The sequence below is a fragment of the Dryas octopetala genome, chromosome 6 (assembly GCF_963921425.1).
Source record: "Dryas octopetala chromosome 6, drDryOcto1.1, whole genome shotgun sequence".
Lineage (NCBI taxonomy): Eukaryota > Viridiplantae > Streptophyta > Magnoliopsida > Rosales > Rosaceae > Dryas > Dryas octopetala.
The window spans coordinates 17,045,525-17,068,626 of NC_141371.1; the positions used below are offsets into that span (position 1 = coordinate 17,045,525).

The window sequence follows — 23,102 nt, forward strand, 5'->3', positions numbered from 1 at the left end:
TATATGATTATTCTATACTCTAAACCCTTATTATTTATTTATAGTTTAAGATAAAGAATCCATTTTATTTTAATGTACGTTGTTGATACCTATATCGATTGAGTAGAACTACGCGACGTAGAAATGAAAACGACGAGTCTTGGGATTGTTGTTTGCCTAGACATGGGCTAAAGAAAAATGCCCAAGAGATTAGAAACGCGTCCATAGGCCTGAAAAGGGCTAGGGGATGAGACAAGGCCTAAACATAGGGTCGAGACCTAAGGAACCAAGGCCCAATTGTAGGCTTGGAGACCAATGGGCCAAGACCGGTGAGGCTTGGTGACCAAGAGAAGCAAGGCTAGAGTAGCCTTGACTTAGACACGGGTTAGTAGCCTGTGAAAGATCGTGGGTTAACTTCCATGGATATGAGCGCTCAATATTATAAAGGTGCAAGGCCTCTTAGGGCCTTGGTGCATTGAACGTGCAAGGCTAAGATGAGCTTAGCCTTGACATTAATGGAAGGCACAAGCCTGATGATATAGGCTTAGGGCTTCGTTGTAGGGGAGTCTTAGAGGCCTACACCCATGGGCACGCCTTGGAGAGGGGGACGCTCTGGAGATGGCTCAGTATCGGTATTGGCCCATGATTACACTTGGGACTTATGCATGAGGTCCCAAGTAGTAAGGTCTATAAGTGACTAGGTTGGAGTGATAGGCTTCTTGGCTAGAAGACCCAGCTTGCGTGAGAGTTAGCCTAGGAGAAGGCGTGTTCTACTTGAACAAAAATTCACGGCCTATCTAAGCTAAGACTTAGGCAGCAAGTTATCAAGAACCCTAATTGGACAAGGACTAGGAGACCCTCGACCATAATCACTATAAATAGGGCATTCTAGCCCTCAGGTATGACATGCAACCCTAGCTCTTTAAACTACTCTGAAAATGTGTAATTATTGACTTGAGCGTTAGAAGGTCCTTGACCGGTACCACACCAGTGCCTCTTTACGCTTAGTGTTCTTTGTTCTAGTATGCATGGTAGAAAGAGAGCGATTTAATCTTAGGGATTTAATTTGGAATTTAGGAATGAATTATAGGATGAGTATAAGATTTTTTTTCTTCTATTTGTAAAAAGATAGGTGGGTGGAATGATAGTTAAGGAGGGTGAGAAGAATGTTTAGTAGGTGGGTGTTTGAGTTGATGTTCAAATGGTATTATAGGAATAATGGGATGTGAGAAGAATGTTTTTATATTTTTTTTCAAATTTAAAGGTGGGTGTAAAAATAAGATGAGTGAGAAAATAGGACAAGGGGGTGAAATATAAGCACTCTTGTTGAAAATAGGACAAGGGGGTAAAAATAAGGTTTAACAATTTTGGACTGATATAGGGCTTGTTTGACACTGCTTCTAGGAGGGCCAAAAGCGCTTTTAAAATAATAAAAGCACTTATTAATTACTATAAGTGCTGGAATTTTACTTTCTTATTTGTTACTCTCATTTTAGGGATTTTTTCTCATAGGAAACTTGGCCTGGGGGATTACATGCAGCAAGTTAATTACATAACTTCCAAAGAACATTACAAGTAAGTTCCTACATCCTGCTTTATATACACCTACAAATGAAACTTATTTTCTTTATAAATTCCAATAAAACATTTTATCTTGGGAAAGCTTCACTGGATCTAGATAAGAACAAACATTGCAATTTGGTGACTTCTTTGAAACATTGCAATTTTATCTCGTCTTATCTTGTGTGCATATGTTGGTGACTTCTTTGAAATTTTTCTTCATTTGTTTTTCTTGCTAAATAGAAATGTCTAAGAATATAGTTAAGCCATCACAAGATGAATCTATGGAAGAAAATGAGAAACATGGAAAGGCACATTGGGATGATGCTGCTGTTGATGCATTTGTCAAAATTTGTGTTGATGAGACATTAGCTGGAAATCGCAAATGTGGTCATTTTAGTAAGCTTGGATGGAAAAATGTTATTAAAAAATTTAATGATCTTACTCAAAGGACCTACACCTTTAAACAACTCAAGAACAAATGGACTGCTCTCAAGAAAGAATGGCAAATATGGATATCTTTGGTTGGAAAAGAGACTGGCTTAGGGTGGGATCATGCGAAGCAAACTATCAAGGCTACTGACGAATGGTGGGACAAAAAATTAAAGGTGAATTTGTTATCTTTGTTACAACTAAATTAGTTCTTAAACCAAATACTTAATTTATGGGAGGGAGATGAATGACGAACGCGAGAGGATTGCAAATCATCTTATGTCGGGTTGATACTAGTGATAAATTTCATTGTCATTAGAAAATTCATTTTCTTTCAACAATCGTTTTACAATTTGATTTGTTATAATTTTTAACGTATTATCTTTTATTTTTATTTTAGAAATCTTAAATTTTTATTTAATATATTTTCATTCAATTTTTTTTATTTATGATGATAAATAATTTAAAAAATAAAATAAAAGCACTTTTTCTTTAGGCAACCAAACGTCAACAAAAACACTTTTGTACAGTATAAAAGCACTTCTATGTTAATAGCCAAACGACAAACTGCTTATGTATATGCTACCAGTAAGAAGTGCTATTGGCAAAAGCGCTACAACACAAAAGCGCTTCCTAAGAAGCAGTGCCAAACGGACCCATAGTGATGTTTGGTAAGATGCTTTAAAAACAGTATTTCTAGACTTTTTTTTTTTTTTTTCAATTCTCTATGTCATTAGTTTAATTTCCTCTTCTTTTGTTTGTTTGTTCATATTCCTCAATTAGCAGTTTCCTCAATTTTAAAAGGGTTAAATTTAAAATAGGAAGTGGCCAAAAAAATAAGGGTTAAAATAGGAAAATGGATATATTAAAATTTATATAAAATAAAGAAATATACATATATATATATATATATAGAAAAACTGAAAAAGGGAGTATGGTTAAACATTCAAAAACTCCGAAACCTTGCAGGCCAATTCTCAACCTGAATGCAGTGCCCTCCACATGGTTTTGTCAAGCTAAATGTCAATGGCATAGTCAATACACAAACTGGTATTCGGGGTTTTGGCATGCTGATCTGAAATGTAGAAGATTTGCTCATGATGGCTGCTTCAAAGGCCATCCATCGACACTTGTCCCCAACTCCCCACTAGCAACAAAGTTATATGCTGCCATTTGCAGTCTATGTATGCATTTATAATATAGGCTTTTTTGCACTTGTACTTGAGATGGATGCTTTCTGCATCTTTTCAACTCTTTAGACTCCAGAACCTTCTTGGTCTGCTGATGGGACTCTAATAGAAAATTCAAAGAACTTAGTTGTAACTTTCACAATTTCTGTTGTCATTATGTGGGTAGATCATGTAATTAGACAGCGCACCAATTAGCTTGGAGTGTGCTTATGTTTCCTGATTTTCAGGAGTCGGTCGAGGATGGCCCTACCTGGTTATCAGATGTACTGTACTCTGATATCATCTACACAAAGTACATTCATTCTAAAAAAAGAGAGGACAAAATAGTAAAACATTAAATTAAAAAAAGGAAACAAAGATAAAAATAACAAGAGAACCCAATTCCAACAATCAAATAAGAACTCCAACATTGTAAATAGAGAAATGATATCTACTTTCTCCTCCGACTTTTTCTTTTATTATTTTCATTTCGCAATATAGTCTTATTGTGTTTGTTGACGTTGTGGTCATGCTTCTTTCTTCTAAGACTGGTATTTATAGTGGGGGCTGGTTTAATAACCTAGAATTTCTCTTTTGGGATTGTTGACACATATATGTACGCTTGAATTCGAGTTAGGCTAGTGCGGTTGAGTCCATTTCCTTCTTGGGTCGTGGGTTTTGGGCTTTGCTAATTATTTTTCTTTTTCTCTATCCATGCCACGTGGCCGACCCAATTTGTGGAGGTCCAAACAAAAAATAAATAAATAATTGGTAGGCTATATGAGTGAAAAGAGATGGAGGAGAAATGAAGCAAGCCCATATTCAACAAGTGAGCTTCATGCTTGATCATTTCCTTGTTTTTCTTCTTTTGCAATGGGTTATTGAATTGGTATTTATTTGCAATGAGTCAATGCGCAGGACGGATCCACCAAGGGACAAGGGTGGTCACTTGACCACTCGCCCGCCTTGCCAAGCTCGCCGGGTTGACCCTCCTCCCCTGGAATGACAACCTGCAAGCACACCCACAACCTGTTCGAAGAAATGAGTGAATGGTTGTGAGACATTCTTCACCTTTTTTTTTTTTTTAGTTTGACCCAAAACGACGTCGTTTTGGTCGGATCTAAGAATTTTTTTAAAAATCTGAGTAAATAAACAAACAGGAGCTCGATGAGTGTTCACCATTTATCCCCAATTCACATTTTCTCAAACCCAAACCCCTTACCCAGCCCCATCTACAGCCGCCCCACCCGCTTGCAAGTCGCCGCCGGCAATCCTCTACTTACCTGCGACCAGCCCTCACATTTACACTATCACCCCCAGGATAAAATTCTTGGATCCATCACTGTCAATGTGTGTTCCTGAAAATGGAATCTATATTTCATACTTACAATCTCCAACAACAAGGTTTGATAACTGCAGTCAGACAAAAAAAAAAGTTTGATATATAACTACCTCTAGTGGCTTAGTGGGGATTAAAATACATGATATTTTTCTTTGATGACTGCTATTAGAGCACCCTTCCTCTTCTTACTACACACCCTTTATTCACTATACACCCATATAACTTTTTATTTTCGTAATCTCTCATTACACACTCCCAACATTCCCAAACATCCATGCTTGAATAAAAAAAAAAAAAAAAAAAAACAAGACCCACTTAACCCGTTTTCTCCGCCGACCCAAAATTGTCATTTTGGATGGTCAATGGCGTTGGAACCACCTCCTCCTCTTCTCTATCCCTATGGTATTTTTTTATCGAGTTATATATTTACACTTACACATTCTGAGGTTTATCGTTTTTTCACATACACTCCTAGGGTTTTACAAAAATTACGCATACACCCTCTGAGGTTTCAAAACTGTTGCACATAACCCCTTTCTCCTTAATGCATTGACTCCTCCACTCACTCTTCCTCTTCCCCTTGAAACGTTCACACCACCTCTTTGTACACCTCCAACATTCTTATTTGGACACCTCCTCTTATTATGGCCTAATGTTTTCTCTTGCAGGGGGTTATGTGCAACAATTTTGAAACCTTAGGGGGTGTATGTGTAATTTTTAAAACCTCAAGGGGTGTATATGAAAAAATGATAAACCTCAGGGGGTATAAGTATAAATAAATTTTTTTTTTATCCAATTAATAACCCATAACGAGGCTACAACGTAGAACGGGCCTGAAGCCCTTTTCCCATGATATGCCTATTTCGAAAACATCGCGACGTCGAACCTCCCACAAACGCTTCCCCTCGGTGAGCTGATGAACTTGGTGTCACTCCCTTGCTACGATGATTACTTTTGTCGTTGTTTTGAAACCCTAAAGTCGAAGACTCCTCCACTGGCAATCTACATTTTATGGCAGTGTCATGGCTTCCCATTACCAACAAAAGCTTCCATCCAACCATTGTAGACGGTGGTTTGAAGCTCAAAAGTCTGTCTTCTCATCATTTATTTTTTTGTGATTCTTGAGGGGGTGCAAATAGAGAGAGGAGGAAGGAAAAGAAAGAGAAAGAGAAAGAGAAAGAGAGAGAGAGGGAAGAGAAGAAGCCCCAAAGACAGATCGTCGGCAATAAGGGCGATGGGAAGGTGCAAGAGGCTGGCAAGGTCTGGTTCCATTTTTTTTTTGTGTCGATATGATATTTTCACAAATTAGATGATGGACAAAAAAAGAAAAATGGAACTAGACCTTGCTTCTTGCCACCCATCATCGCCCTCGTCTCTAGCAGTCGGACCTCATGTTGCCTGCGCATCTCCTCCTTCCTCTCTCTCTCTCTTACCATCTCTCTTTCTCTTTCTCTATCTCTCCCTTTCCTCCTTCCTCTCTCTATATATTCGCACCCTCTCGCTTTTACCATCTCTCTTTCTCTTTCTCTATCTCTCATTTTCCTCCTTCCTCTCTCTATATATTCGTTCCATCTCTCTTTTACCATCTCTTTCTCTTCTCTATCTCTCCCTTTCCTCCTTCCTCTCTCTATATATTCGTCGTGGGTGATTAGTTGGACAAACGGATACTAGAGGGAGAGAGAGGAGGAGGAGGCGGTTCCAATGCCACTGGCCTCACCAAGAATGTCAATTTTGGGCAAGTCGAGTCGACGGAGCGAATGGGTCTTGGTTTTGTTTTTTCTTGGGTAGGTAAGGATATTTGGGATTGTTGGGGGGCATTTATTAAGATAGGCTTAATTATCGATTTACCACCCAAAACTGTAACTTATTCCCACTTTACCACCTGAAAGTTTTTTTGTCCCAGATTACCACCTGTAACTTACATCCATGTCCCATTTTACCTTGTTCCGTCAACAATTCCGTTAATGCTGACGATCTGGCCGTTAATGCTGACGTGGCGCGCTAGATGTGTGCCACGTGTCACATTTTTTTATTTTTTTATTTTTCGTATTTTTTTATTTTTATAAACTTTGAAAATTAATTAAAAATAGCTCCGAACTTAAAAAAATACACGAAAAATTCCTACAGACTCCTCTTGACTAGCACTAATTTACTATAAGGTTAAATTACCAATTTGCCCTCTAAAAATTTTCAAAAAAATTAGAAAGTCCAAATTTATTTCTAAAAAATTAAAATAAATTTTCCTCTATTAAATAAATTCTAGAATTTTCGTAAACTCTTGGACAAATTCTCAAAAATATTTTGAAAAATTACAAAAAGCTTGTTTTAGAGAATTATTTCGAGACTTTACAGAAATTTTAGAATTTTTCTAGAATTTATTTTATAGAGAATTTTATTTTTCTCTAAGACCGAGAGGTCTTTTTGGTAGCAAGTGTTCACGAGAAAGGTATTGTTAGTTTTTAGAAGACTAACGGTGCAGACCTCATATTTTTTGGAGTTTGGGAGATTATTCTATGAATTTTTAAAGAGTCTAGAGTATTTTAATTTTCTAGAAATAAATTTGGACTTTTCCAAATTTTTTGGAAATTTTTAGAGGGAAAATTGGCATTTTGACCCCATAGTAAATTAGTACTAGTTAAGACAAGTCGGTAGGAATTTTCCGTGTATTTTTCTAAGTTCGGAGCTATTTTTAATTAATTTTCAAAGTTTATAAAAATAGAAAAATAAAAAAAATAAAAAAATACAAAAAAGATGTGACACGTGGCGCACATCCAGCGCGCCACGTCAGCATTAACGAAATTGTTGACGGAACAAGGTAAAATGGGACACGGATGTAAGTTACAGGTGGTAATCTAGGACAAAAAAAGTTTCAGGTGGTAAAGTGGGAATGAGTTACAATTTTGGGTGGTAAATCGATAATTAAGCCTAGTAAGATATAATAAAAAGTTGTATGGGTGTGGAGTGACCAGTGAGAAGAGGAGAAGTGTTCAAGTAGGAAATAATAGTCATTGGTGTATGGTAAGATGAGCAAGTTATTGGATATAGATATAAGGGTTAAATACAAAAATGATCTTCGAATTTTACTGTAATTTTTAATTTGGTCTATTAATTATAAAAAGTGTCGAATTGGTCTATGAATTTTCCAAATTGTACAAAAGCAGTACAAATGTTAACTTCCATCTAAAAAATAAACGGAATTACTTATGTGCACAACATGTGACTGCATTTTCAAAAGTATTTCAGTTCATTCATCACATTTTGGCTTAATTTTTTACTTAATTTTTGATGAAAGTTAACGTTTGTACTACTTTGGTACAACTTGAGAAATTTATGAACGAAATTGACACTCTTTATAGTTAATAAATCAAATTGAAAATCACAGTACAATTTATGAACTATTTTTATATTTAACCCTTAATAAAATGTTCCGATAAAAAAAAAGGTATGAATAGAATCTCAAGGGTCAGGGTTAAAACCGTTGAATAGAAGAGAGCTCTCTCTGAACCAGGCAGCCACTACCCAAAGGATGCAGCAAACCCAGTCATCACCTGCATCCAAACGCAATCCCAGTCCTTTTCTCTTCCAATGCTTAGAGCTAGTCCTTCCATGGCTAACCCCACAAGAGCTCGCCATCATATCCCTCACCTGCAAAACCCTCCACAGACTCTCCAACTCCATCACTCTCCGCCGAGCCTCCGACGCCTCCCGAGCCTTCGAGACCCATCCCATCCCATTCCACAACTCACTCGACCAACACCCCTATGCCTACTTCATCTATACCCCGTCTCAAATTTCGTCTTCTTCACAATTCTCACTTCGCCAATCTTGGGGCTCCACTTGTTCTGCACACAAATCGGACTTGGTGGCTAGACTCGGCGTCGAAACGGTGCGTTTTGTGGACGAGAAGGGAGAGAGTGCGTCTGGGTGTGAATGTGAAACTTGTGGGGAAGAGGGGGATGGGGGTGATGGTGATGGGTGTCCTTGTTTTGAGCTTGGAGGCTTTAACGACGTCGTCGAGGAGTGTGGGCCGAGTTGTAGGTGTGGGTTGGATTGTGGGAATCGGTTGACTCAGAGAGGGATTGAGGTTAAGTTGAAGATTCGGAGGGACAGGAGAAAAGGGTGGGGTTTGTATGCCGACCAGTTCATTCCAAAGGGTCGGTTTGTGTGTGAGTATGCAGGTATTAATCACAACCTACATTTGGGAATTGGTTTTTGTTTTGAAAAATATATATGGGATTGTGTGTTATTTGTTTTAGTGTTCATGGTTTATAGCACTTTAGCACTCGTAAATTGTAATTGATTTCTAGTATGTTTCCTGGTGGTATGTGATTGGTGTTTTTTGTGTTTTCTGTCAGTATGGAATTGATTGTGACTAGTAGGCGGAAAAAATGTGACTTTGTTGACATAAAAGTCTTGACAGATGATGAAAAATGTGCTTGGATTTGGTGGGGAAGTCTTGATTTAGGTGCTATTATATTTTCTGTAGCTCAATAGATATGCACAACGTTATACACATCAAATGAGTCAAAATCAGAGACCTTATAAATCCTAAGGGCCTGCATGAGAAGTAAGAGGCTGAATTCTAAAACTGTTTTCCCATTTAGAGTCTGGTGGAAATTGATGGCTCACTGTTTTCGGGAATGGAATTTGTTTCTGTCAGTAGTAGAGGCTCTCTCTCTCTCTCTCTCTCTCTCTCTCTCTCTCTCTCTCTGTGCCTCTCTCCCCCTCTCTGTGTATCTCCTCTGCTGTGTAAGATGGATGATATTGATTTATTATAAGAAAAAAGGATTTATAATTAGGATGGCTGATGGAAAGATCAACTGATAATGGTTTAGATGGCATGAATACTGTTAATTTGTATGTTTAGACTCAAATAAGTGGAACACGCTGTACACAGTTATTCTGTTGTGTAGGGATTACCAATTGAAAGTCTGGTTAAAAAGTATCTTGTGCATGTATCATAGCAAGGCGAAGGGAGATTTCCTGTTTCATTGCAAAGGAGGTCCAATCTAGATGACAGTAAATCGCAAGAGACGCAGGATATTCATTTTCTAGAAAGTGAAAAGCTCAACTCTTAAGCCTGTCAAAAAGAACATAGACGTCCGTAGGTGCTGATACAGATGCTTAATTAAAGGTTACAGTTAGAATGGAAGCCACAAGATGAGTGGGAGAGAGATCTTGTGAGGGAGAGAGAGAGTGAGAATAAGTGAGAGAGTGCTCAGAATGGAGAAAAAGTGTTGAGAACTGAAAATTTGAGCATCTAGCAAGATATTTTAAAATTGAACAGAGAGTGATTATAATTGATGAGTTTTCATTTAGGGGAGCAATCAGGCTGACTATTAAAAGCAATACACCAAGAACCTATCGGATAGTAGTTGAGTTGGGCTGTGTTGATTGGTTGAAAGACCGGCTGAGGGAGGCAGTAAAGGAAACTCTTACCTTGTATGGTTGGAGAAACTCGGTAACAGAAAATGATATGTTTTAAGCACTTCTCAGAAAGTGGGGAATGCTCTCCATCCTCAGGGTTTATTTACATTGGATGGGCAGATCGCTGAAAATTTGGAGAGTATGCCGTTTGGAAGAAAAAGCAGAGAAGAGAAGATAGGCCAAGAAAGGAAAAGTAAGGAAAAATTACAGTAGGAGGTTGTACATAATTCTTCAAAGGGAAGCAATGACAGTTTTGCCAGAAAATTGGTGTTTGGGGGAGTGGTATTTGCACCAGAAAGAAGATTGTGGATCAGTGTGGGAAATTCAAAGAGCGTTGTCAAAACAGTTAGAATTCAAGGTTGACCCTAAGCCTTTTTCAAACTAATAAAGCTCTATTTCTCTTTTTTCAGAAACATTAAAGAGGTAGAGGAGATTGGAAATTCAGAAAGATGCTTTCTAGAGGGAAGATTTATAATTTTATTCTAGACATTGCATCCGTGGTGCAATTCCAACTGCAGCAGTATTCTGTTTTGGGGAGATTGGGCTGGGATAGATGGTTTGCCATTTTTCTTATGATTTGATGAAGGTCCTGCAGAAATTTCACTGAAATGGGGTAATAAATGCAGCAACTAATTTGCCTGATCGTAAACATATAATACAGGTGGTCAATTTGTGTAATTACAATTATGTGATTCTCTTTCTTATGGACCAATAATTGTCAAGAAATCATTGGAAAATAAAATAGACATTTGTTTCAAGACCAATATGGATTGGTACAGGTCAGTGAATACTTTTTTTTACGACCAATATGGACAGCTTATCAAAGGAGGTAAACTACTTGAATTTCAAATTCATGATCATATTTGGGATGAATTTCTGGAGTTTGGTGCAATTAAAAGGGAATGATTAAAATCAAAGGAGCTATTGCAAGCCTTGGGGCTTGATGAATATTCTAGTAAATCTTGTAGTTCAATACAGTTTAGAGAAAGGGTCGAACTATGTGCTTACTTTGCTAAGATGCTATTGGTTAACTTACGAACGAAATGAAGCAATGCAAGGTGGGATTGTGACATTATACGCTTTGGGATGAATTTGATTGAAATTCATCGTACTTGTGGATGAGGACTTTCTTACCCACGGAGTATAATGCAATGCATTCAGTTTAAGTATGATAGATTCATGAAACATGCCAATCCGTTGGTTCATATAAGCAAGGTATTAAATATCGATATTAGTATTAAACATTGACCAAAATAAATATTGATGTTAACAGAAATATCGAAGATCTTGAATATTGATGGAAATATCAACAAAGGTTCGATATGGAGAGAAATTATGTGGAATTTTTGGGTGAAATGTATATGTGGAAATAATCGAAAAGATGCATCACATATTTGTACTCGTTGAAATTTTGGGTGCATCAACACCTAAAGGCTTGTGCCTCCCCTTGCGGGACATATAGAACCTCACCTCTATGCCTTGCCTTTGAAAATATTAGGTGGGAGACATCATTCAAAAAAACAATTATATCTTAGAAAATATATGTTTTGGCTTATCTTTTATCCTTTTCTTGGTTGTCTTCTTGTTTTATATTTGACCATTTCTTTCTTTATCTCCTGCGTCAGCTGAGATGTGGGGGACATGGACTGCTGCAACGTCTGACCACACTGCATAATGGTTGAAATTCATGAATGGCTTTCAGCTGTTGCTGCTCAAGATTTCCCCCAAGTATTTTAGTTGATGCCAAAACTGTCAAGATAGAAGTGAAAAATATTCCTGTCAAAAGAAGAGAAAAATCTACTTCCATATAATGATGCTTGTTTATGGCATTCTCAAGCTTGTTCCCTGGATGTTTTTCTCATTTCTGCCGCTTAGCCTCTTAGGTTGAATAACATGTTCTCTGCAAATGATTGATTGCATGTTTATCTGTGTGCATGCATGGGATTTGATTTCTCTCTCTCTCTCTCTCTCTCTCTCTCTCTCTCTCCACACAAACACATGTATGTGTGCATCCTGCACATTGGATTATATAGGATTCTCATTAATATTTTTTTTCTTGGAGAAAGGTGAACTCTTGACAACCAAAGAAGCGAGATTGCGGCAACAAATATACGATGAACTTGCATCAGGTGGTCATTTTTCCCCAGCTCTTTTGGTTGTGAGGGAGCATCTTCCATCCAGAAAGGCCTGTTTAAGATTCAACATTGATGCTACAAGAATTGGAAATGTGTCAAGGTTCATCAATCATTCGTGTGATGGTGGTAATCTATCCACAGAACTGGTGAGATGCTCAGGTGCAATACTCCCACGCCTTTGTTTTTTGGCTTCAAAAGACATAAAAGAAGATGAAGAGCTTACTTTTAGCTATGGTGAAATGAGGGTAAGGTCTAAGGGTTTTCAGTGCTTTTGTGGGAGCTCTTGTTGTCTTGGAATGTTGCCCTCGGAGGAGACTTAATTGCAGTTTTTGGGTCTAAACTCTGCAAAAGAGCTTGAATTTTCCCTTTATAGGATATATAGGAGGGGAAAGAACAATTGGGGCATGTATAGGATTGTGCATTAAGCCATAAAAATGAAAAAGGAAAGAGAAATGAAGAGATGAAAATACTATCACAAGTTTGTTATACCTATATTCTTTAACTGAAATCTGTAATCTGTTTAACTTGCAATATGCTTCAGATGCAGATGCAAATCTTGCTATATGACTGGTGGGAAATTGCTCATGTATTTCAAATGCAGTGGCATACCAGTAAATTAATTGCCGTATTTTTAGTGGTGGATCATGATTCGCACTTAATACTCTATTCAATTGGTTGTATTTAAACATTTGAAAATTTTATTCAACTTACCAGCAGTCAAGACGAGTCTAGTTAAGAGAAAACCTCACAGATTCTCCCCTCCTAATGCTTTATGAGTCTGGTTTTGATTAAGCTAGCTTGTAGCAGGCTTGTTCAAGGCATTTTTCTTTTCTTGGAGATGTGACAGCTCCAGCTTGATTTAAGCCTCACTTTAACTCTAAATTTATCTCTTGAAAAGGCCTGGGTTATTCCCATTTTTTAATTTAGTCTTTTGAGATTAGAAATATGATATGGACACCCTACACACTTTTGGTTTTTCCTTCTCCCATGGTTTTCCTTAATTCTTCTCCTAGACTAATGTGAATTGCAGGATTGTTAAGACCTATGCTACTCAACAAAATTAGTTCTATGTTATTGAGGTCTGCGTTTGGTGATTGCAATATCATATTCCTTCTATTTTCTTTTCACTATATTTATATATATATGCCCATATAAGAGTTGAATATTAGTGCCGCATTGATTAAGTGTCTAATAAAATTTAATATATCCATTGGATCTCTCCACCTAAAATCTAAAGTTTTTTGAGCTACTCACCTCTACATAAGTTAAGAACAGTAGTGCGAGGTGTAGTCAGGCAGCATGGACCCTCAACAAATGGTATCATAATAGATAATTCTATGAGTGGTTGTGATATTGGATCAAATAGTTAGTCTCACATCTGATAAATACGCACCCATCAAACGTGGACAGTTTTGAGTGATATACCTACAAGTAAAGGCCTGGCTCTACGAATCAATACCTAAAGGTTCATTAATTTGCTAAAATCAACAATTTAGTTGGGTTAATCTTTCGGCTTAACTGGCCAACAATGTTGAGTGTGGCTCAAAATAAGGAGAAGAATGCAAAGTTAGGAGTTGGTGCTCGGGTGAGAGTCAGTACTGCTCAAGTAGGTAAAGGAACCTTCTAGGTTTTTAGACCACGGGCACTCAAGAGGAACTGCAATTTTTGTGCTCGAGCTCCAACTTGTGAGCTTGAGCGTGACAATGTGAATCTAAGTTTTCTTTTTCCATTTTGTATGTTTTTAAGCTCATTTTTCATATCTTTTTGTTCCCTTGTTACAATAGGATTAGCTGATTAGGATATTCTTTCCTATTTTGACTTAGATTTGTGTGATCCTATAAATAGGTTGTGTAGAGTCTTAGCCTCCTTATCTCTTCCTTTTTTAAGAGATTTTAGAGATTTGAGAGAAGCTTAGGACTTTTGAGAATTTAAGAGAGAATTTTCAAGTTGGGAGAGGTTGGGCAGATTTGGAATAGTCTATTGAGAGTTAGGTCGAGAGGAGAGAGATTATTTAAGAGTGTAGAAGAGACTCTTGTTAGTAGATCCATCATCTCCATAGACGTAGCACAATCTTAGGTAAACCACATAAATCTCGAGCTTTAGCCCTTGTGCTTGCTTGTTTTTGTCTTACTTTCGCTTATCAATTCAATCTTTGGGTTGAGAATTAATTTGGAAGAGTTTAATTTTTTGGATAGGAAACTTGGGAATTTGGAATGTGAACTTGAATTTCCTAAAGATTCATATCAAGGCAGGGTTCTAGAAGTGAGCAAATGGATATAGATGATGTGTGTCAAGGATAGGTTGGCAGCCTAACAATTGATATCAAGGCAGGGTTCTAGAAGTGAGCGAATGGATATAGATGACATGTGTCAAGGATAGGTTGGCAGCCTAACAAGGCAGGGTTCTAAAAATGAGTGAATGGATATAGACGACATGCGTCAATGATAGGTTGGCAGCCTAACAATTGATATCAAGACAACGTTCTAGAATGACAGGTCCTACGGTTCAGATTTCACTTCATAGAAGATGCATATAACTTGACTACTAAAATTTAAAGGATCTCTTTGAGGCTATGTTATGAGAGGAGAAAGATTGGGACAGACTCAACAAGAAGGCCCTTGGGGCTATTTGATTGATATGCAACATCAGACGCATTTTACGACAATTTGAGTTGGTTGAGACTTTTTGGAGATGTGTGAGAAGCCATGAGTTTAACAATTGTATCTGATGAGGAAGTTGTTCACTCTAAAGATGCCAAAGGGTGGTTTTGTGAATCAATAATTAGACATTAATTGTGAGTGATATTGTTGAGAATTTGACGTTGGTGAATGTTGTCTTCAAAGAACACATCAAGTGTTGTTGATTTGTATGTCAGATGATTGATATGTTATGGCAAGCTCAATATGTAGTTATGTTGGGAAGACGTTGGTCTACAACGAGATTCATGATATTTTTTTTTAGTGAGGAGATTAGGAAGAAGCAAGTGGGAGCAGTGGAGAAATCTGCCTCGACTCTCAATGTCGAAGCAAGAAGAACTAGTGAGAAGTTATGCATGGGACATAAGTGTTAATGAGTTTTAGAGATCAAGATAAAGAGTATTGCTGCTATCGACAAGCATATGAGGTATAACTATCAGAGCATATTAGATACCCCATAAACTAGCCTCCCTAGAAATTTCTCCACTGCTCCCACTTATACAACCCTTTACTCTCATATCATTCATCAATAATCATAACAAAAAAAACCATGCAATATGACAAGCAAAAAACATACATTTTCGCACGTAACAATATTTAGTACATACACACAATAAATGTCCCATAAACATTTTTGCGTGCCAAGAAGAGGATTTCTTCCAAGTCCTACTAATTGGTCATCATTTTATAATTACTTATATTGAATTCATCAAAGATGGGATGCCGGCCTTACTCCATAAACTGTCTGCCACTCAGCTACGCATGCCAGGTCAAAAGAATTAAGGTTAACAGACATACTACCAGAGATAATTATAGCAAAAATCTCAATCGCAACAAGTTTTAATTTGGGTTATACTTGTGCGGCTTTTGAGTTGGTAATGAGACAATTCGGGAAGTCAATTGCTGCTTTGAGGTTAAGGGCTGCTGTGACAGCATGAGAGGAGTCGTCTGAGGTTGGTGAAGATTATATTACCTGACTAATTTAAGAAGTTAGAGCACATGTGACTACGCTTGAGGAAAAAAATAATGAGGATGATTAGATAAGACAGTTGGCCGAGATTACTGAAAAAGGAAAAGGCACATATGATTGAGCTTAGTGAAGAGGATGATGATGATGATCCGCCAAGGCAAGTGGCCGAGATTACTAAAAGGTAGGGTCATCCTAAAGATTTTGGGGCCCCTGTGCAAAAATTAAATTAAGGGCCCTATAACAGTCTCACATAAAAAATCTATATATATTTTTTACCTAATATTAATGCCGCACCAAATATTATAATTAAATTTCATCATACATTAACAAAAATAATCATTAATTAACAAAACGATAATCAATTCACAAAGTAATCATCAACTAAGATGCGAAGACAATAAAAATCAAAATCATCATGATCAACTCAAACATTGAGGTCTCACTTAAAAATTGTTAGTCTATTTAATCGAAAGCAATGCTAGTCTATTTAGTCTTTCTTGCGACTTAGTTGATTGCAAGTAAGATTTCAATAACTTTAACTTCAAAAAACTTCTTTCTGCAGATGCACCAATAACATGTATAGTAATAAAATTCTATATGTAATGCTAGCATTTGAAATTTTTTTTATGAATTTCAATACGTCGCCAGCTGTCACTATTTCTTTTGGTAAAAGCTCTCGTAAGAGTTTCAATTCTGCAAATAGATCAATCTTATCAACATCAGAAGAGTTGCCACTTGTTAGAGTCTTTTCAAGACGACTACAACAATCTTTCAATTATATTCTCATATGCTTGATATATATTGATCAAACCTTCACTTCAATGAACCAATAACTTGATCAATTATATATAAGAAATACTGAACTCTAAAAGATCAACTGATTCATGAGCCGATTGTGACGACTCACTCACATTCTCATCAAAATGCTTTTTTCTACGAATTTTGCGTTTCTCACGAAACGCTGGATCAATTCCCATATTAGTAATTTCTTTGGCAGTAATCATAGCTTGTGTAAACCCAATCTCTCTATATTTATCAAAAAAAGAAATCAACCCTTTTACTTGATCTATAGCAACATTAATAAGCATGTCTTTAAATTGTAAATGTTTTTTGACCAAGTTAATAGAAGACAGCACATCAAACCAAATAATCATAGCTAATAACAACTCAAAATATCAAACTCATATCTTGCTAAAGAACCAGCTTCTTTATTTTGGAGTCATTGTCAGATTCTTTTACTTGAAGTAGAACCTCTCTTATTTATGGAACTTGGAATCTTATTGCTTTAACACTTTCAATATGACTTTTCCAATGTGTGGCTGATAATGATTTGGGAGTAAATTTTACATTATCTTTCAAAATCTGTCACCGCTTCGTAGAATTAGCAAACAATGTATAAATACGTACAATGTATGAATACGTTGCATAACTTTGAAAAAATCTTTTGCTTTGCCACAAGAATTTGCATGTCATATCACAAAGTGTTAAGTTAAGACTATGACAACCACATGGGGTGTACAATGCTCTAAGATTAATATCTAAAATCCTCTTTTGTAAACCTTGGTGTCTCCCTCTCATATTTCATCCATTGTCATATCCTTGTCCTCTCATATTATCAATATCAAGATCCAAAGTTTTCAACACGTACATTTTTCAACTCTTAAAATAGTCTTTGTCCAGTTGTATCATTCATATTCAAAAATTCTAGGAAGTACTCTTCTCCCTTGATTGGGCTTGTAGAGACATCCACACATCTTAATATCAAAGACATTTGCTCTTGGTGACTAACATCAGGTGTGCAATCAAGTATCACAGAAAAATATTTAGTTTTTTTATTTTATTATTTTATTTTATTTTTATGATTATACCTTTAATTTCAGAAGCTAACAAAAGTATCAACTCATTTTGAATCCTAGGACCAAGATAATGATGATGAATATCACTATCGATCTTTAATACGTTGAACATGTTCTTGCATCACTAGGTGGATCCCACTCTACAATCATTTCAATTTGCCCCAAAAAATTCCCTTACTATTTTCATAGAGCTTTTCATTAGTTCCACGAAATGCCAAGTTTTGTTTGGCAAGATGTTTCATAACTGAAATGATTCTTAGTAAAACGTTTATCCAATGTTCTTTCTCTTTATTTATGTAATGTTCTAAAAAAAAAATAAAAAAAAATAAAAAAAAATAATAACAATAATAATAATAATAATAATATTTATGGGCTTTAAAATTGGGTTAAATTTCTAAGTTTGGGCTTTAGCCCAATTGTTTTACAAGAGATGAAAAGCCAAATTAAAAAAAAAAAAATCTAAATGGATTTGAAGATAATAACCAACGCCACCAGCTTTCTCAAAACTAGAACACCTAAGCCTTGATCAAAGGTGATGATTCCTTTAGGGGATAAGTCCTTATCTAAACAATCATTAGATACATCCCTTCTTAACTGAAAATGCATGCCAATTAGACTATAAGGTATGCTTAAGAATAGTCTTGAGCAACAAAAAAAGAAAACTGAACAGAGGAGACCAAAGAAGAAACCTGAGAGAAAAAGAAAAGAGAGAGGAAGAGAAAGAGAAGAGAGAGAGAGAGAGAGAGAGAGAGAGAGAGAGAGAGAGAGAGAGAGTTAGAGAAGGAGAGGTTGGAAACTCTAGTAAGGTTAGAAATTGAAATTTTATCTTAGAAGTTTTTCTTTAAACTTTCTATAAACTAACCCCTTTTTGTCATCTATGGTTTTTCTTTACTGTAGGAACTCACAGCTTTTAGCCTCTATAGAACTCAAGGGGGGTATAAAGAAAGGTGAGTTTAAGGAACCCATGGAAACATGGGTGTCCTTAACAAATTTTTTTTTCTAAAACTTGTTGTTTTATAATTTTATTTACACACCTTTCTTTTATGTTGTAAAACTAAAAATTAGGTTGTAGATAGCCTTATTATAGCCTTAGAAACATGTTTTGCAGTTTGGAATTGAAGGAAAATGAAAAACAAAGAAATATGAAAAATCTGGAAATTTTTCCAGAAAATTTGCATGTTCGTATGGCCTCCTTTCGAGCATTATAACTTGAGTTTTAACCGTCCGTTTTTCATGTTCTTTATATGGTTGTAAAGAGGTGATGCAGAGCTTTAAAACAAGTATAAGTTTGCTCAATTTGGTGAAGGTTTGATAGGTCAAAAGTCGAGTAAAAAAAAACTGAAAAATCTGGAAACAGGGACTGTTTAAAGAAGACGATGAACAGTGACCGGCCAGCCACCCCACTCGCACCGCCGGCACGTGGTGGCGCGTGCGGCTGTTTTCGGCGACCGTTTTCGCCCAATTTTTCACCCTCCTAACTATATTTTTCAATATGAGTCCAATGGTACAAGTTTCGCGTCAATCCGACACCTCTAAATTAGAGTGTGAGTTACACTCTCCTTAAAAAGAGAGTGAAATAAATTTAAATTTAATTAAGTTATATCTAAACTATTTTTTTAAAACTTTTTAGACCCGAACACATAGGAACGGACCAAGATGGAACTCGTGCTCAAGAAATTAAGGTAGGGTCTCTATTTCCCCAATCATTGGACTATATTACAATTAATCCTTGTGTCATGTTGTGTGATTTATTTTCTTGTGATAATTTATCTTTATTATTTGTGATGTTATTTCTTCATTAAATGTATCAAGTGCATTATATTTGTAAATAAGCTTTTATTATTAATCTTGTGTATGCACTGTGAAATTCCTAAGTCTGTGATACACTCAAATTGCGTAAGGTTAAATTATTATGTATGTACTATTTAATTTCTCTATACATGCATTAATGTTTATCTTTACATGCATAATCATAAGTGCATAAGGAAAGTATGATTGTGAACAAGATTAAGAAAATGATTAATTGAGACACCAAGAAGAGAGGGAGATGAACTTGGTGGTCTCGTGATTTATTAGAGATACCATGGAGAAAAGGAGATGTACCTGATGATCTCATGATTTGTGGAAGAATTATTGAAGAAAAAGTGGAATTAATTATATTCAAAATATTTGGGCTTAAGGGACGGACGGGTGTTGGCTCATACTTGGGACATTCGGGGCCACAGTGGAATGATGCACGGTATGAGACGTGTAGGCCTGTTTGTCTTGGATATGTGTCAACGGGAATGGTTAAGGAGTGAGTACACACATTCTCATTGCATATAATTGAAATCATTATCTGTATTTATTTTCTTTTACTGAGACATTGATTAAATGTGATAACTGGCCATGAGGGATCACTATACCCTACTGAGCCTTAAAAGCTCACATCTTAATAAATCATGCAGGTGACGGAAATATGACCAATGATGTGGAATACCCAAGGGAAATTTAGAGAATTTGCTGGAGTACTATGTTTTGTTTGTTTATCAATATATTGTAATATCTAAGAAGATGAACATCTAGTATGGTACTCTTGGAATAGTAGTTTGCTAAATAAAGTCTATTTTTCATTTTCACTTTACTTAGTCTCTTCAATTATTTTATATTATATTATATTATTTTATTTTATTTTCTTCTCACGTCTTAATTGTAGAAAAATTTTATTAATCTGCGATTAGGACGTAAGTCACGCTTCACTCCTAGATATTAGATTTTATTCAGGATTGGGGTGTGACAATTTATTTGCTCGTAAACAACTTTATCAATTGTGTCATTTTTTTCCCAATCTAAGACGCAAATCAATCAAAGTGCTCATGTGAGTGATATGCTCAAGGCTTGTCTCATGCTCTTTAAGCCTGGCACGTCCTAAATCTCTTTATCATTCAATTGCTAATTGACCTTTTTGGGTCTTTTCTTAAACAACTTGCAACAAAAACAAAATAATTTATCAAGCTCCTTGGAATACACTAGTCATTCTCTATCAATTTTCTCTCAATTAGAAAGATATCGAGTGTAAAATGTTGACGAAATAATCTTGAAGATTGATCTTTAGGACCTTGCTCCATTAAAAGATCTCTTACCGGAGCTTTTTCCTCTAATAAATCTCTCCATTTAGTATCAAGGCTATCCCAAATTCTTGGATCATAAATGTCCAGCGGAATAAAACTTGGTTGTTCATTGACTAAATTAAGAACATCCTCATTGCCATCATTTTCATTATGTCCTACATCACCAAAATGTTCATTGTCATCATTTTCATTATCGTCCACATCATCAGCACAGTCATTGTCATCATTCTCATTATGGACAAGATCATCCACATATCCCTCAACAAAATTTTCATTAATGTTCAATTCTTTGGCAACATTTTGTTGTTGATCCACTTTAACAATGAATCTATCAAGAGCTCCTCTTTGAGATTGAGTCAATTGATCAATTTTTCTCTTTTTTTGACATGTATTATATCCAGAGAGGTATTTTCTAGGAGGGATTTTATAGTGCAAAGAAATATCACAAAACAATAGAACCTGGCTTTGTCTCCAGAAAAGTATGTGCTTTGCCTTACTGCTCCCCGGCTCTCCAGAAAAGTATGTGTTTTGAGCCTTAGCCTCACTGCTCCCATGCAACCAAAATCACATAATTATCCAAATGAAAACATTAATATCTGAATTTATTTGTGGATAAAAATATAATTAAAAATATCACATTCACATAATAAAATAAAAAATATACATACCTCAATATGGCTAGAGCGATTTGGGTTTTTCCATTCAAATCAGATTATGGTTTTACTTTAGGGTTGTGAATTTGTGATGAACTTGATGAAAATTGAAAAGAAATTAATAAGGAGATGAAGAGTTGAGAAAGAGAAAAGTTCACTTGTACTAAAAAAAAGAGAAACATAAGAGTTCACTATTCATGCTGTTGACTTTCTTTTGTAGAGAGAGAAGTTATAATTCATAAAGGTCTAATTAAAATGTCTTTTTTTTTAATCTCCTAGTGGAAGAAGTCAGATGAAACAATAATTAAAAAAAAAGGGAAGCCAAGCTAACATCATGTAGGAATAGGAAGTTAAACCGTGCATACTAAGAAAGAAATAGAAGCATGGGCCCTTTTGTTAGCCTTGGTCATTATTTTTATATTGAAATTAATTTTAATTGCAAGAAAACATATATCTATAGCTGAAACTTTTTTTTTTTAGGCCCTGTCTGGGTGCACCTGTTGCACTTGCCCAAGGCTGGGCCTGCTGAAAGGGATAGGCCACATGTGACCGGGCTTGGGGAAGAGGATGATCCGACATGGCAAATTTTGGAGCTTACTAGAGAGGTTTATGCAAATGTGACAAATGATGATCTGCCAAGGCAAGTGGCAAAGCTTCGTGGAGAGGTTATTGCACATGTGCCTGAGCCTCGGGAAGAGGATGACGAAACACGATTATAACTACAAATGCGACAACGTCAAACAATACGAAGAGGGTGACGACGACGATGATGATGAGAGACAACTTCATCATGGGATAACAAGGCTTATATGAGGAATTGGTTGAGGTAAGGCTAGATATTGTGGAAGACGAAATATGAGAGACATTTGAGAAAAGAGTGATTATTTGAGAGTGTGGAAGATACTCTTGTTAGCAGATCCATCATCTCCATAGATATAGCCTAATCTTAGGTAATTCACGTAAATCTCGAGATTTTGCCCTTATGCTTGCTTGTTTTTGTATTACTTTCGCTTATCAATTCAATCTTTGGGTTTGAAATTTGGAAGGGTTTTATTTTTTGGATAGGAAACTTGGGAATTTGGAAGGTGAACCCAAATTTCCTAACGATTCATATCAAAGTGCGTGAATGCATATAGACAAAGTGTGTGAATGCAGGGTTCTAAAAGTGAGTGAATGCATATAGACAAAGTGCGTCAATGATAGGTTGACAACCTAACAATTGATATCAAGGCAGAGTTCTAGAATGAGCAAATTAATAGTTATATACGACGTGCGTCAAAGATAGGTTGGCAACCTAACACTTGATATCAAGGCAAGGTTCTAGAATGGCAGGTCCTACGATTTAGATTTCACTTCGATGATGAGAAGCCATGAGTTAAAAAATTGTATCTTATGATGAAGTTGTTCACTCTGAAGATGCCTAAGGGCAGCTTTGTGAATTAATAATTGGACATTGCATGTGAGTGATATTGTTGAGAATTTGACGTTGGTGAATATTGTCTTCAAAGAACAAATCAAGTGTTGTTGATTTGTATGTCGGATGACTGAGATGTTATGGCGAGCTCAATGTGTAGTTATGTTGGGAAGAAGTGAGATTCATGATATTCTTTTAGTGAAGAGATTAGGAAGAAGCAAGTGGGAGAAGTAGAGAAATTTGCCTCAACTCTCAATGTTAGAGCAAGAAGAACTAGTGAGAAGGGCTCTAGTCGTGGGATATATAAATCTCAATGAGGTTTAGAGATCAATATAGAGATAAAAATAAAGAGCATTGCT

At 36.2% G+C, this 23,102-nt stretch overlaps 1 protein-coding gene across 1 annotated transcript; it reads left to right on the forward strand.

Annotated features, from left to right (window-relative positions):
- Positions 1-7,945: 7,945 nt before the first annotated feature.
- SDG20 (SET domain protein 20) lies at positions 7,946-12,939 on the forward strand. The gene is made up of 2 exons (XM_086247582.1): positions 7,946-8,660; positions 11,976-12,939. Exons 1-2 carry the CDS (start codon positions 8,009-8,011, stop codon positions 12,362-12,364), a joined length of 1,041 nt encoding a protein of 346 aa, XP_086103708.1. The 5' UTR covers positions 7,946-8,008; the 3' UTR covers positions 12,365-12,939.
- The last annotated feature ends 10,163 nt before the right edge of the window (positions 12,940-23,102 follow it).